The following is a 15,392-nucleotide window of genomic DNA, read 5'->3' on the forward strand; positions in this document are numbered from 1 at the left end:
CCATATAATTGACAGGAATTCCTTTATTATGTTTTTATTTAGTTTAAGTTAGAGTAAGTATGCTCTGGTATTTATCAGTTTACTACTAGAATAGTACAATTAACTTTAGTTAATGTTTTAATACATTGTGTTTTGTTTACAATGTTGATGTTAAAGTTAACAAGACTTTTATTTTGAAGGGTCGTCGCATAGTGTGTCGTTGACGATAGTTTTTTTCAAACAGTGAAATGCTAATAGAAAAAAACCTCAAAGGTGCGTCATAAATCGCGCACTTATGCACTATTCTACGCCATTTTGTAGTTTAAATAGTGTCAGTGCGTTCACATTGAAAGTACTCAAAAAGTAAGTGTACTTTAAGAACCTGGATGATGCACTTTTTCGACCGAAAATATAAAGTTTGGAACTGTGAACACTTCACGCACTCAACGGTCGCAGTTTTGGTTACGTAGCGGAAGGAGGCTATCGGACGCTGCTCGAGAGAAAGTCTCCCTCAGAGTGACAACGCTTCAATCTGATGATGACAAAAGTAACGATGCCCAAAACACATGAAAACTACATTAAATGAACAATGCACAAATAGATTTTTATTCACACGCATTGTGTCGTGCGTTTGACGTCATTTGCGCGGGTCTAGGAAACCGATGTACTTCCGGTTAGTAGGAAACGGTTTGGTAGTCCATTTGGGACGATACTACCCTTCTAAAATTCATACACTACACAGTTGAGTCCCCAGTGCATAGTTTAAGGGCAAAGTGCATAGTATGTCATTTGGGACACAGCTCCAGATCAGCGCTGGAGATGAAGTGCATGTGTTCATGTCCTCATACAGAGACGCAGACAAATGCACGAGCCTCACACGTGTGTAATACGTTGTATTGTGCTGCTCTTTCACATTCATGCAAAACGAGCAGATGGCATATTTAAAAAGCCAGATCGTGTATCCGCTATTCCACATCGCGGAAATCACAGGGCTCTAAATATGATCTTAGCGCACCAGGGAAACAAGTTGTAAACGCAAAAACAATTGATTTACACCACAAACAAAAAACGAGCATCGCGACAAACACGCCTAACAAAGTCGTTTACTCACCCTTAGATTGTTACAAACCTGTATAATTGTTTCTGTTCTGCAAAACAGAAAGGAAGATATTTGGGAGAATGTCATCAGACAGATCTCACCCCCCATTGAAATCCCTACTATGGCACTCAGAGATCTGTTTGGTTACTGACATTCTACCAAATATCTTAATTTCTGTTCAATAGAAGACTGTTATTTTTGGAACAACCTGAGGGTGAGTAAAATTATGCCATAATTTTCTTTTTTGGGTGAACTTACTCTTTAATGTTTAGTGACCTTTAGTCTGTGAGTAGTGATTTGCTTTTTGTTGTTCCTAGGCTGGTGGTTCCTGGGGGAGGGGTTACATTCTAGAGCAGTTGATTGGACAGAAAATTGGGCACGCCCATAAGTGCAAGGTGAGTCATTACTATTTTCTCTCTGTTTTTGTAGAAGGTAAAGATACAATGTTATGTGATATTGGATGATTTGTCACAGTTTAGGAGTACACTAGCAAATATATTGCTTTAGTGCTACCAGATACGAACAAAAAACAGTTATGAGTTTTTTAAATTGTTGTTTGTTCAACTGTGATGCTCATTTGAAGGAAGCTTAGGTAAATTTAACACATGATCACTCAGAAAATATCTGCCTCTTTGTTTAGAAAAAAGAGTTTTAATGTGATCCATGTCTTGAGTGTTCAAACTACAATAGTGTCTTTGACAAAATTTCAGTTTTGTAAAAAGTCAGCTCCGTAGAATGCGCCATTTTAATCCCACAGTTTAAAAGAGTAAAGCCACAAATCTCCAACAATATACCTATAAACTTCACCCTAGTGTAATAAAATCTCAAATTTTGTCTGGGAAAATACCAAAAGGAATTACACCATTAACACCACAACATGTTCACACACTAAAAACACCAGTCCCACAGTTACAAGGACAGTTAAAAAAATGTGAGTATTTTTAATCTATCTTTGAAAATTCTGCTTTAGCCTTTTCTAGAGTGTCTTGTCCCAACAACCTATATTGTATTTGCATTAATGTAAATGAGATTCTTTCTTCAAACTGAGAGTCGTTTTCAGATGTGTTCAACTTCTGAACCCGGTGTTGTGCAGTAAAATATCCCCCCCACAGACTTATACCCACTGGAGAACATCATCTGTGCGTTAAGAATTTCATTTTCCACAATCTTCAAAATAATCTTGGTTATCTATTTTTGTTAGCATGTGTAGCTAAAGAAGATGAATAGTACGAAAAAACAATTGTAGTTTATTCATTTGTGTAAGCTAGGCTAGAATGCTAATCATCTTGCAGTCAATTAGCTTGTATGCTAATAAAATTCTTTAAATTAAAAAAAAAAAATATATATATATATGTTAACATTAACATTTTTACACTTGTTTATATAGTAAGTTAAATTTGATATGTTTATAAGACAACAGTTGTTTTACAACAACATGTGGATCTCTTGTCAGGCACCAAATTCATTTAGCTAATGTGTATTTTGCCAATTAAATTATAAAAAAATAATAATTCAATATTCCTTGAGCTTTATTAAGGAGTTGAACATAAATGTTTGTGAATCACATCAACACACCACAAAAAACAACAACAACTCATTAACAGGTCTTCTGAAAAATAAATGAATAATTATATATTTTTCCTTTGATCCTCTTTTTGATCTTGAAGAACTGCCTGCTATTATACACATTTGGCGATGCACTTCAAAACCGACAAAATCTACATGCATGAATGTCTTACTGTCCCATGATGCATCTTGCTAAATATTGGCTATTGGTGACCGGTGTCACCATTATGTAAAGAACATCCGATGTATTAGTCACAGAAGACGTTTGACCCTTTTGTGATGTCATCACCGAATAGAATCCATCTGTCACATTGCAAATTTCAGATTATAGGCCTGAAGCATTGTTTTATATAAATGGCTTGTTTATTTAACCAAAGACAGGTGGTGTATAGTAGCGTTAAGGAAATAGGTTTTCAACATTTAGTAACGCAAGTGGTGCAGAAATAAATGCTTATAATAGTGTAATAGTAAATATATATAGTGAGTGAATATCATACAGACCTCAGACTTGCTCATATGTCATAAGTAATATGTTTGCATGGGCAAATCCAGGCCTGAAAGCAAAATCAATACAATGTACATGTCTCACTTCTGTTTTCTGAAGTCATGTTATGATGGAGATTAGTTGTTGCTCCCTGTTAATAGGCCCTGAGAATTGGCAAAGTTTCTATTTTTGAATTCCTTTCATTTTCCTGTTACACTCCAATATACAGGCTTTCACGTTCCCTCTGGGAAGGTCACAGCGACCCGAAATAATTCTTAGTCCTTTCCGAATAGCTTTAGGCTAGAAATACGCTCTATTTTTTGTTTGATGGGCTGAGCTGAATTTCAGTTTCCCCTAAATTGAATCCCAATTCAATGTTTTATTTTTCCGAGTACGTGGCACGGAACGCATTCTTGTGTCGTGTGCCAAGCCCAAACCAAGAGGCCATATAATTACAGACTTCCGGTTTAAACCGCTTTTTCCTCAGATTGTCGTTAATTGTTGGTAAATTGTAATTATCATTCCACTCACTGACTGAAGGAAGTTATCTCTTGCGTAATTACTCGCGGACGACATCGACGGGGGACTAAAAAGAACCTGGTGATTTTTGCGAGCTGTCGTGAGTTGTTGTGTGTGGACAACTAGGGTCCTTTGTGAGAGCTGGAGACTGTGGTTAGGCTGTCGTTACATCCCCTAGCAAACCCCCGCCTGTAAGAATTTGTTTGTGTTTGAGCAGCTGCTGTGAGGTGTGAGCTTTATTCATAGACCGCTTTCATCTCTGGCGTCGTCGCGTTTAGAAGCGTGATGGCCAGCCGCCAGTTGGGCGGCGCTCTTAGCCCGGGTTCAGCTGGGATTTTGAGACATGGGGATCGCTGGTGTGTCAGCATGTTATTATAGCACAGTTTGTTTATTATACACATGAATTTAGGCTATCGCTGTAAAGACGTGCCTGCATTACTCATGAAATTGCCTTTCCGCCGGAATGAAAATACACCTTGTGCAATGAGTGACACAAGAGGGACTTGTTGAAACAAAGCGTGGATGTCTTATTTTAGATCGCTTGTTTTAAAGGGCTGCGGCGCGGTAGCTTTTTAATTAGCTTTGAAAGGATGCTAAAGCTTGTAAAAACAATGTCATGCTTCGAGAGACCAGAAAAGTCTGGAAATGAATGCGAGTTCAAGCTCTACAATATGAATGATGGATGTAAATGATAAAGCAAAAATCTATATTATAACTGAAATTGTGACTTAGATCTATACTAATGTGCTTACTTTACAGTAGTGCTGTCACAATAATAGTTTTTCTGTTTTTTTTGGCAATGAATCACTATTAATGTGGGTCTTGGTAGGCAACATTGTGGATTTTAAGGCAAAACTATAAGCAGTTGCTGAATTATTTACAATATAACACCCAAACAATATTGATTTGTCATATATAAATCACAATTATTATCAATACCACATTTAACAGTTCTACAAAAAGGGAAAAAAACGTGTTTATATTTAGTTTTACCAAAAGTTTTTACAATATTGATACTAGTTCTGATGTCAGTATTTGCTGGTTTAAATCCCCATGTGAGGTCTCAGTTTTTTTTCTTCAGAATCATCACATCCATAACAGTCCATATCCCTCATAAATGGGCACATGGAAATTAAAATAAAATACAGTAACTATTTCATGGTCTATGAAGAGGCATCCCTTCCCCCTTTTTTTATATTGCTTCGGGTTAGTACATTTATATTAACAGAAATCCTAGAAAGTATGTTGTCTCTCAAAAACAATTTTTTTGGTCATCTCCGTAACGCGTTTATTACTTTTTTTTAAATAGAAAACGTATATAGACAAATATTTTCCTGATGTCTAGACTCTGTCGAATGATGAAACAGACGATTCAACATATTGGTAATAAACACATCTCTCAGAGTTTATATTTCAAGTTTGACTGAAAGTCAGTTTACTCTGTAATCGTCCAGCAAGGTCAAAGAACTTTATGTTTGGTTTTAATTTTAAGTTTGAGAACCTATACTGTATTCTTATGTACAAACCAGAAGTGTGATTTGTAAATTTTAACCACATCTCTATGTAGAAAAGGAATCGAAAAAAATACTGTCAAATCTAAGGCTGCTAACAAGCGATTCTTAATATATTTTTTTATTGAACCTCGGTGTCTTCTTTCATATAACTGTTCCCTTTTTTCTTAAAATCATTGAAGCAGTTGAGGCTCTGCGATATATCGATTTGACCAGGCTTTCCTCGGAGCCCCAACACCTTTACAGTAAAAATGATTGTAATCTTTTCCTTTAGTGGTTTATTGTTGTAAAAAGCAGGCATCACACAGGACAGCTCAATTGTAAATCTGACATCTTGCATTATTCAGACTATACTTTATATTTTAGCTCCAACTATTTGTCCTTAAAGTTAGGCATCGTGACCGTACTGGCCCACACGCTCCACCGTTGTTCCAATCCACACAGTTAAAAGAAGACACAAGAGGCAGGATTACGTTAATACAGTATTGTTTTTATTCATTTGTATGGCATTGATGAATGGAACTAAAACAAGGGCATTTATGCCGAGGCTGACAAACGAAAACATGTAAATCCAAAAAACAGATGTCGGATAATTCAAGCATCTGAACAGTTTCCGAATTCTCATGGTGAAGTGCAACAGTGCATGTCATATCCACACTGTGTCATTTCATAAAGTTTGTGAAATTGTGGTTACGTGTTAGGCTTTGGAATGGGAAGTATGGATATAATACAACGTATATATTCATGTATACAGTATATATTTTACAAAGCATGGTTCATAAAATCGAAAGCATCATTGTTCTTGCCTTGGGTTCCGGTTTCAGCCCTTTGTCAACGATGGTTTGTTCAGGGCTGTTGACACAGGATACTTCGCCGAACCACCCCGAGATGTTTTGCATAGACGCCAAGTTAAATTCATGCAAATGAGTATGGGACAGACGTTTGAGAAATCTATCTAAACAAATCATGAAGGAACAAAACGACAAACTTAAGGTTACACCACATCTACGAGTGAATGAATCGATGTGAGTGGTCACATTCAATTTTAGGACTCTAGTTTTAGAAAAATAAGTGTGATATTTCTATATTCATTTTAATAAAAAGAAAAGAAAAAAGGAAGTCCGTGTAAGATACTCTCGTGAGCGAGCATAATAATTCCTGTAGCTACAGTCGAAGCATGTTTACATCTAGGTCTGCTATACTTGTGTGTGTGTGTTGAACCAATATTGCTCTTCTGCAACACTGCCTATTTTAAAAGACCTACACTGTTATTTGTCTTTGCTAGTGCGTACGTGTGAGGGGCCGAGTCAACATGCAGCATTAGTTTCTGACAAGTCACCATGCATAGTAGTCATTTTACGCCATCAGAAACAGTGAAGGAAACCTCCTGTCAAGGACATCACCTTCCATACCCTGCTGTTTTCAGCCGAGTTTGAAAAAGAATTAGCTAGCGTGTAATGTTTAGTATTTGTACTTTTAATTATGGTAGACTTCACCGCGGCACTGTACTCTTTCCATAAAAACCGTAAAGAAGATCACTACGTAAAGAAGTGGTTCATATGCACGTCTATTAGAATGTGTGTATCATGACTGAATGGAAGATTTTCGTTGTTGTTGTCATATTTCACCTGCAGCTGTTACAGAAAACAAACATTGATCGTAAAAGAAACACTCCGTACAATAAATAAAATAAATAACATCTCAAAACGAATGTGAACGAAACGTAAAAAGTTAACACAAAAGCGAGGTTTAGATCTGTTGACATTTTAAAAACGTTTTCTTTTTTTTCCTCCGTATTTTCAATTGAATACATCGTTTAAAGATTCCTAAAAAAATCAGGAAGTTGTATACAGAAGCATTCACAGACATCATTGTATAAAAGCTGATACGTAAGAGATTAGCATCAGTCAACAGTGTTCTACGTTATAAATCTTTGCGGGAATATTTCATCGTTATCAATAAATAAGAGCAGACAATAAACGCATGTAAAGATATTTCGGGAAAATAGGAGATTAGGAATAGTCTATGGCTTTAGCGGCTACCTCAGCCAAAAACAACATTAAAACAAATTTTGCCATTATTTTTTTAGGACAAGCTACAAAAAAAAGGAAACAAGTTGGTACTTTCTGTTTCAACTACACGGCTACATCAGGCTAGAAGAAGCATCCACAATGGATTTCTCTCCTGTTCTTGCCTCGAGAACAAAGGTTTCGGAAGTTTCTCAGTAGGGCGCAAACTTCTGTCGCTCCGGTTTCTTGATGCCGTTGGCGGAGGAGATCTTGGCGGTGTAGGAAGCCAGGGTGCCGTGAGTAGGGGCGGCCCCAGCACCGGGGGCCGAGAGCGCCAGGAAGGGGAATGATTTGATTCCCAGGAGGCTGGAGAGGGGAAGGGTATAGGGGGAGCCCAACATTTGAGCGTGGGGCAGGCCACCCATCGCTGCCAGGGCTGCGGCAGAGGACGATGCAGGGGGAGCAGTCTGGGTGAAGCTCATGTTGAGGTCTACAGGGGTCGACATGGAGGAGGACTGGGCAGTGGATTTGGCGGTCTCTAAACTGTACGAGGGGGAGGGAGAGGAGGTGGAGGGGAGGAGGGTGGAGGAACAGGAGAGGGAGGCGGATGGAAAAGGGTTAGAAGGTCAAATAAAAGACATGTTAAACAAAAAATTGAGAGAAATAACAGAAAAACAAAAATCGTAAAAGAAAAACAGAAACCAAAAATCATAAGAGAGGTGTGTTTTGCTGGTGGTTGCAACAGATTATTTGAGGGGGGACCTTTGCACTCATGGGAAAGGAGCTGTTTAATTCGGGGTGATGGCTTGGGTAGGGGCTTAGGAAAAAGAAACAAAATGATTTCAATTTCAGTAGCATTTCTTTTATCTTTTGACACTGCAATAATCCTAATCGGCATTCTTGGCTAGTTTAAAAAAAATCTAAACATCCAAAAAACAAGATAAATGTATTGAAAACAAAACAAGTTAATACAAATCGTGATCAGAAAATGTCTCTTGAACTAATTTCGTTTTCTTTTGGAAATGGTTTTACTTGTTTTAAGCAAAAATCTAACAATTGAACGACATTTTGTGTAAAACGTGAGTGCTGTCGAATCGAATAATCACGATTAAAATTGCTTCAAACTAATTGTTTGTATTTTTAATCCGTGTATTGAGTGTATATTTATACTGTATGTAGAGTTATACAAATACATGTACATATTTACAAAGTGTTAGTCATGCATATTTATACAAAATATAACGTATTTTAAAACATAAATGTATATGTACTAACATAAATATTTGTTTTCTGTGTGCATTTAGATATACATGTAACTATACTAGGGTTCTTAAACGATTAATCGCGGTTAAACACATCCAGAATAAACGTTTGTGTTAACATAATATATGTCTGTGTACTGTGCATATAATGTTTTGCTTATAAAAACATACACATGCATATATTTAAGGAAAATATAAGATATAAACATTAATAAACAGAATATATAATTTAAATTGATCAATATAAATAAGACATGTAAATACTTGCTTAATATGTATATGTGTAAGTGTTTAATAAAATGAATACAGAACTAATATGCACAGTACACAGACATATATTATGTAAACACAACTGTTTATTCTGAATGTGATTAATCGTGATTAATCGATTGACAGCCCTATAATACACACAACACACACATAAACGCAAACGTTTATTTTGGAATCAATTAATCGCGGTTAATCGATTAGACAGCACTGACACAATTTGCCAACAAAGTAAGAACAATTCAAGATATGAGACACAAGACACTGTTTTGATTCTCAGTACCTTTTTTAACTTGCTTTTAGGATGTTTCGTAATCATTTTTTGGGTAAAACCAGACAAAAATACTGATCAAGAACTTTCTTTGCAGTGTATTCAGTCTTAAAAAAGATGCATTTGTCAACATGTTACTAATTGCAAATGCATGTAATCAAACGTGCACAGACATTTAATGTGCGATTGGATTGTTGACACTAAAGGGCTTATGTTGAATTGATGTCGTGTGACATTTTCAAATGGGGGTGTGTTCAATATGCAGAACATTCTGATGCAATGCACTGAAACGTCTATCAGATGAAGAATTCTTCGAAAGTGACATTGATTGGGACTGACGTCTGCCGATAGGACCTCCAGGAAATGAATAATCAGGTTTGATCTTAATGGCTTGAATTCATTAAAAATATTTTGATGCTAGAGTGCCTTGAATTGCTGTGGGATCTGCGTAGATTGGCAAAAAAATTAAACTGATATGACTTCAACTAATGAGAAACCGCTGAAATCAATCATATTAAGACATAATCAAAACAACAAAAGCTTTCCCAAAATACCTTGAAACCAACAGTCATTTTTTCATGCAGAATGCTGAAAATAAAATGAGGGGCTTGACATTACGCACCAGTCTGCTTGTTGAACACACCTGACACGAGCATGAATATTTCATTCAAGACCTAATTATTGCTCCCTGTCAACTTGCTGAGTCAAACCTTGACTGGAGAATTATTATGTAGCCGTGTCCATGTCACTACATTCATTGGGATCCGATATTTCTCTGTCTGTTAGTACTGGAACGATGAAAAACAGCAGTAACTACATGCTGAAAAAGCCTCTGGATTTGAGTGGAGACTTAATTTATTCCCTTACCTCATTATTATTCATTAGTGAATATGCTCAGGTTGACAGTTTAAATTCTAGTCATGTCATTCTGCTCCTGATCTGAACTTTGTGCCAACCAAAAACGATAAATATGTCTTCTTCCCGCTTTGAATTCCCTCAGATTTATGAGCGTTTAACAAATTCTACCTCATGGAAATTGAAATGGCGTTAGAGGGATGAAGCGGTCGTTTTCCTAAACCAGGGCTTAAAACCAAACTATCAATTTCCTACATTAGCAAATTAAATTAAGGCCTAGCATTGACAGGGAAGTCTTTGCTGAGCAAAAAGAATCTGGAATCTTATGCTTTCTTGCGTGACACAACATTTGATCAAATTGCAACTGCAAAGATCTCGTGGGAGAAAATTACAGTCTGTCTATGAGGCAGCCAAAACGCCCTGCCTTTCGCTCTAACAAGCTTCTGGTTTGAAACCTGGCCAATTAATCCCTCGCCCTGGCTTCCTTCGTTCACATCTTTTGCTTTGTAGTTTTGCTCAAGTGCTTTCTTTGGCCTGCAAACTATAGACTGGAAAGACCCCAAAAGAATATTCCCAAAGGTGTGGATGTGGATCTACAGTATTATGCCGTAAAATGCAACATTGGATAAATATACAGAGTGGTTAAGTAGGAACACACTGGGTCGGATGCTTACCAGGATGTGATCAGATACTGGGCCAGGTTGATGCTGATTGGGGAGCCTGTGATGGTGACGTGTCGGTCACTGGTGCTGTCGAGCTGACTGCCGATCTTAATCTGGGCCCCGGATACCTGGCGGATCTCGTTGATTTTTGTACCCTGCCTGCCGATTATTGAACCAATCAGCTGTAAGCAAACCAAGACAAATCGGGTTGATGAATAAATCTTAAGCCAACATGGAGGGTTTGTTACAAAACTTAATTTCCAACCAGAGAAACACTTGTATTGGCTACATCATAGAAAACAAGATTTTGTAGTCTGGTTTGACTGGCTTGGTCACTTTCAGTTCTATCGAAATTCATATAACATGACAATCCTACCACCTATCTGTGGGGCTTGGTGACTGTTGATTTTAATGGAGAGCGTTTCATGCATTCTCACGCTTGTATCTAATGCGTTACTACAAAAACAATTCCATCTCTGTGTGCATGCCATCACATTAGGCTGTGTGTTACTGCGAGTCCTGCTGTGCTCTGTTAAGGTCGAGGAGTCAGAAGTTGTTGGTTTATCTATGAATTCGTCTACTGTAGGCCTACCTTGACAAAGCTGTGCCTACGCAGGGCACCGTATCTGTCTCGAGCATCTGCTAATGGCTCTGTTTGTTTTGCGGATACAGACGATTTAAACCAACAACAGGTGGTGAACTCAATTCATCCTACAAGGCTGCATCAAGCTTTTTACAACGGTGTTTGCAGAGCAGGAATATTTTGATGAAAAGGCTGGCTTACACAGGCAGGAATTTCTACGCCGATTCTGACCTGTCCTTTGTTGGTTGAGCCACCAGAACTTAGCTGGTAAACCTGGTCGACCAAAATGTTAATGCCAGTTGATCTAATAAAGCAGCCGCTTGAGGACAAATTTTGATGGTGTTGGCATATCAACAGGCCACCCTTTGTTATGACACACAACCCCAGTGATTATTCCCAGAATTTGAGTTTCTAACTTGTGGAGTTGTTGTGTACGGCTTGCAGGAAAAAGGGTCAAGGGGGCTGGGTGACCCCTAAGTGTTGGCGTCAAGCTTGGACCATGATAAAGTGAAGTGACCCTAACCAGGATGAGTTGCTGTTTAGTATTCAAATGTCTGACAGCTTGTCTTTTGTCAACATTGTGTCCCACCCCCAGCCCTCACCGTGTCCACAAAGCATTCCTTTCCTCAAGAGTCATTCAGACGTCAAAGCCCTTGATTCGTCACACAGCTCTCCTCGGTGTCCAGGGTCTATTAATGGCTCAGTTGATTGTAGCTAAGTGTGTGTAGTCGGCCGCCAGGTCTCGCTGGCACTTTGACGTGGAGCATTCTAGAATAACATGTTTACTACACCACATATCTCACTGACATCCTTCATTTTCAGAAATCTAAGAATGATCTATTCCCAAGTCATAGGACAAAGAAACAAAGGGCCCTATTTTAACGATCGAAGCGCATGGTCTAAAGCACACAGCTCAGGTGCACTCAGGGCCTGTCCGAAACCACTTTTGCTAGTTTAACGACGGGAAAATGGTCAGCGTGTCTGGGCGCGTGGTCTAATCGGGTTGTCCCGATTTTCTTAATGAGTAATGGGTGTTTTTGGGGCGTAACGTGCAGTAAACCAGAGTGTCATCTCGCATTCCCTTTAAGAGCCAGTTGTGCTCGCGCCATGGCGGTTTTGCTATTTAAACGGCGGAATTTCCAAGAGCAAAGACTGGACGATCCTCCAGATAGGAAATGCACACTCCTTGTGCGTGAAGTTAAAGTGCGCGAGCAGACCATCTACAGGAACAGCTGGATTTTTATTTCCATGTACACAACAATAATCTTTTACATTTTACTCCATTTATTTTTTATATTTGGCACGTTTGTGTGCTGATACTCTTCCCTCTGCGTTATAAGTAAAGTGAAAGCGCATTGTGGACCCGCCCAGAGGTGCATTTTCTACTAACGTGCTCTTTAAATATCACAAATATATTGCGCCGTTGCCTTTAGACCAGGTTTGAGTTAGTCTATGGCGCAGTCTATTTTCAGTTCCTCAAAATAGCAACGTTCCAACAATGCGCACAAATGAGTGCAAATGGATTTGCTATTTAATAACATGGCGCAGGACAGGTCAAATCTACGCAGGAGACAGGTGTATATTTTCCAGCTAAGCTGGAGACGGGTCTATTTTAAGTGCATCACCATTGTGGGCTTTAATTTGTGATAATCTGGGGACCCACGTGAGGACATGTCACCTGCCGACTAATACCAAAATTCTCATCCGGCTCTCGCAGAGCAATCCCGGAGCAGGTAGATATGTTACTTGAGGAACCAGCCGTATCCCCCGCAACTGCCGCGCTCTCAAACTCCGATCTGATCCCAATCTAATTGCGTCGTGTTCCTGGCGGATAAAACAGGTCCTCTGTAGCGAGAAACCTGATTGCGAATGATAAACAACTTAGCACGCCAGCCGTTTGATGTCTGTTTGATGTCGCCTTGCTTTGGAATCGCATTGCTGTGAGGGTATTTCAATAATACATGCTTTCCGTCTCCCTGTTTATGGGTTTGTGCAGGAATACGAATGTACAAGCATGCTACGTTGGCCCCTGATTGGAAAAACGGATGCTGTTTCTTTGAAGTGCATCGTGTCATGCTGGCCGAGATTTAGAAATGAGGTCTAGTGGCTTATGAATACATTCAGGAGAGTCAAGTTTTTTTTAAAGCCGATGTCAATCTGATACAAGGCGAATATTAATGTGGCCGAGTGCCTGAAGGTATTCAATGATTAACGCGTGTAGAAAATCTCTCTAGATAATGCATCCACTCAACCACACAAGTTTCGCAAATGCTGGTTCACGCTGCCAACTTCAAATCTGCCCGAATAATAAAACAATTTGTCTAACAATTTAGCCATTACCAGAATCAAGATGGAGGCCCTGGTTTCAATTCTCATATGAAGGGCACTAATTAATCTAAATTGTTGGTGATTTACTAGAAATAATTGGGTGATTCGCACAAAATCGTTGTCTCAAATATGTCAAACATGATTTTTTTAAATGGTTGCATCAGCAAATTTCATTTTAAGCAATAAAAAAGTCTGACATGTTTAAAAGCATAAATTCAAAACTCTTACTGACAATTGAACATGTTTTTGAACCATACAAATCTACAGTATCCATTCCATGACTAAAAACGAAAGTCATGCTGTTTAGCAAGTTTTTATCTATCATAGCTAATTTGACATTAATTAAGAATATTTCTATAAATTATTTATTGAGAATACTAAACAACCTCTATTGCTAGTCACAATCAACTTTTACCTATAGAAATAAATAAAAACAATCTGTTAACCTGGTTTCCATTTTGAACGTATTACTTGTATTATGCATAACTATTCTGCGAACATTTAGTAGAGCATCCAGTTAATTTGTTTCAGAATAATTAAATTTTACGCTATTTAAAGTTATAGTTCACCCAACAATGAAATTCCGGCAATATTTACATTTACATTTACATTTAGGCATTTGGCAGACGCTTTTATCCAAAGCGACTTACATTGCATTTATCCTATACATTTTACATAGGTATTTGCAATCCCCTGGGATCGAACCCACACACAACCTTGCGTTATTAACGCAATGCTCTAACCACTGATCTACAGGAAAGCTCAAGTTTTTTACCCGCCCTTGTGTCATTTCAAACCTGAGTGACTTTATTTCTTCCTCGGAACACAAAAGAAGATTTAGTTGGTAACAGCACCTATTCACTTGCATTGGTTTTTATGTCTTTCCAATAGAAGTGAATAGGGACGGACCTTCTTCGTTTACCTACTTTCTTCAAAATATCTTTGTGTTCTGAAGAAATAAAGTCATACAGGTTTGAAACGACACGAGGTTGAGTAAATATTGACAGAATTTTCATTTTTGGGTGAACTATCACTTTAAATCACAACATATTGTGCACTAAGACATAGCTTGACGTTTTACGGTAATGAGATTTTCAGTAAAATACAAAAATAAATTTTGTTTTTAATTGTTCTTTGTTCAGGGTGGAACAAAGCTGTAATATGATGATTTTTGTGTTTTAGATTTAAAAATCATTACTGACACAATGATATCAGCGTGCACCAAAATGATCATCTTATTTTTTAAACATTAAATGTCTGTAAAAAATGTGTACAACAATAAGTCTTATCAGTTTAAAGTAAGTACAACAGACAATACACAGCAATGCATTTCAAAGGAAAGAAAGAAAACTGTTGTGGACCTGTACTGTAACTTGTTTTAAACCTTGAAGCTTTGATAGAATGTTTAACTGAAACCCGCCCACTACTGCTAGAACGTAATTACTAGCATCAAACACCAGTATATTATTGTTGGACTGACAAGGGCCTTAAAATACAAAACAAGATAAGCTGGAATCATAGGTTGAGTGTGGACTGAGTCTGTACCGTCCATTAATCCTATGATCTCACGGAGACGTGAGGGGGAGAGGGAGCCCCGGTCAGCAGGCATGAAGGGAACGTCCCGCATGCCCCCTGGGTGCTGGCTCTGTCTCACATGCTAGAGCTCTGACAAAAGGCTGAGGCTTTATTTACCATCTCTGTTTTGACAGCCCAGCAACGCTAAGCATGTCAGACGCAGCAGGGTTTGGATGGACCTCGTGAGGAGCACGAGTCCTGTGTTTGATGGAAGATGTAAAGTTGCATGTCCAATCCATCACTTGACGCATGCATACGTTTTTTAATGATCCGAATGCTTTGAATACATTTAAATAAAGACTTTTTATGCTAAAATATTCCTTTTATAGAGACTGCATGAAACGTAAAACTCTGCTTTTTAAAGCAATGTTGCTCTGATTTCGTTCCGTTAATTATGAGAAATTGTATAATTTACATCTTTA

General features: G+C 38.1%; 2 protein-coding genes across 5 annotated transcripts in view; one reads left to right on the forward strand and one right to left on the reverse strand.

The window, feature by feature from the left end:
- The first annotated feature begins 254 nt into the window (after positions 1-254).
- Positions 255-15,392, forward strand: part of dag1 (dystroglycan 1) — a 363,385-nt gene continuing 348,247 nt past the window's right edge. For all 3 annotated transcript variants that reach the window (XM_056759078.1, XM_056759081.1, XM_056759079.1), the window contains exons 1-2: positions 255-526; positions 1,396-1,473. The gene's annotated coding sequence lies outside the window, so the exon portion shown is untranslated. The remainder of the gene's footprint in view (positions 527-1,395; positions 1,474-15,392) is intronic.
- pcbp4 (poly(rC) binding protein 4) overlaps positions 5,628-15,392 on the reverse strand; it is an 80,627-nt gene continuing 70,862 nt past the window's right edge. The window contains exons 13-14 of one of the 2 annotated variants that reach the window (XM_056759086.1): positions 10,497-10,666; positions 5,628-7,710 (exon numbers count right to left, since the gene is read on the reverse strand). In XM_056759086.1, coding sequence (XP_056615064.1) covers positions 7,380-7,710; positions 10,497-10,666 — 501 coding nt within the window. In that variant the 3' untranslated portion in view covers positions 5,628-7,379. Of the gene's footprint in view, positions 7,985-10,496; positions 10,667-15,392 lie in introns of both variants that reach the window. The other variant, XM_056759087.1, reaches the window with a different exon arrangement.

This window comes from Triplophysa dalaica, chromosome 10 (assembly GCF_015846415.1).
Source record: "Triplophysa dalaica isolate WHDGS20190420 chromosome 10, ASM1584641v1, whole genome shotgun sequence".
NCBI classification, from domain to species: domain Eukaryota; kingdom Metazoa; phylum Chordata; class Actinopteri; order Cypriniformes; family Nemacheilidae; genus Triplophysa; species Triplophysa dalaica.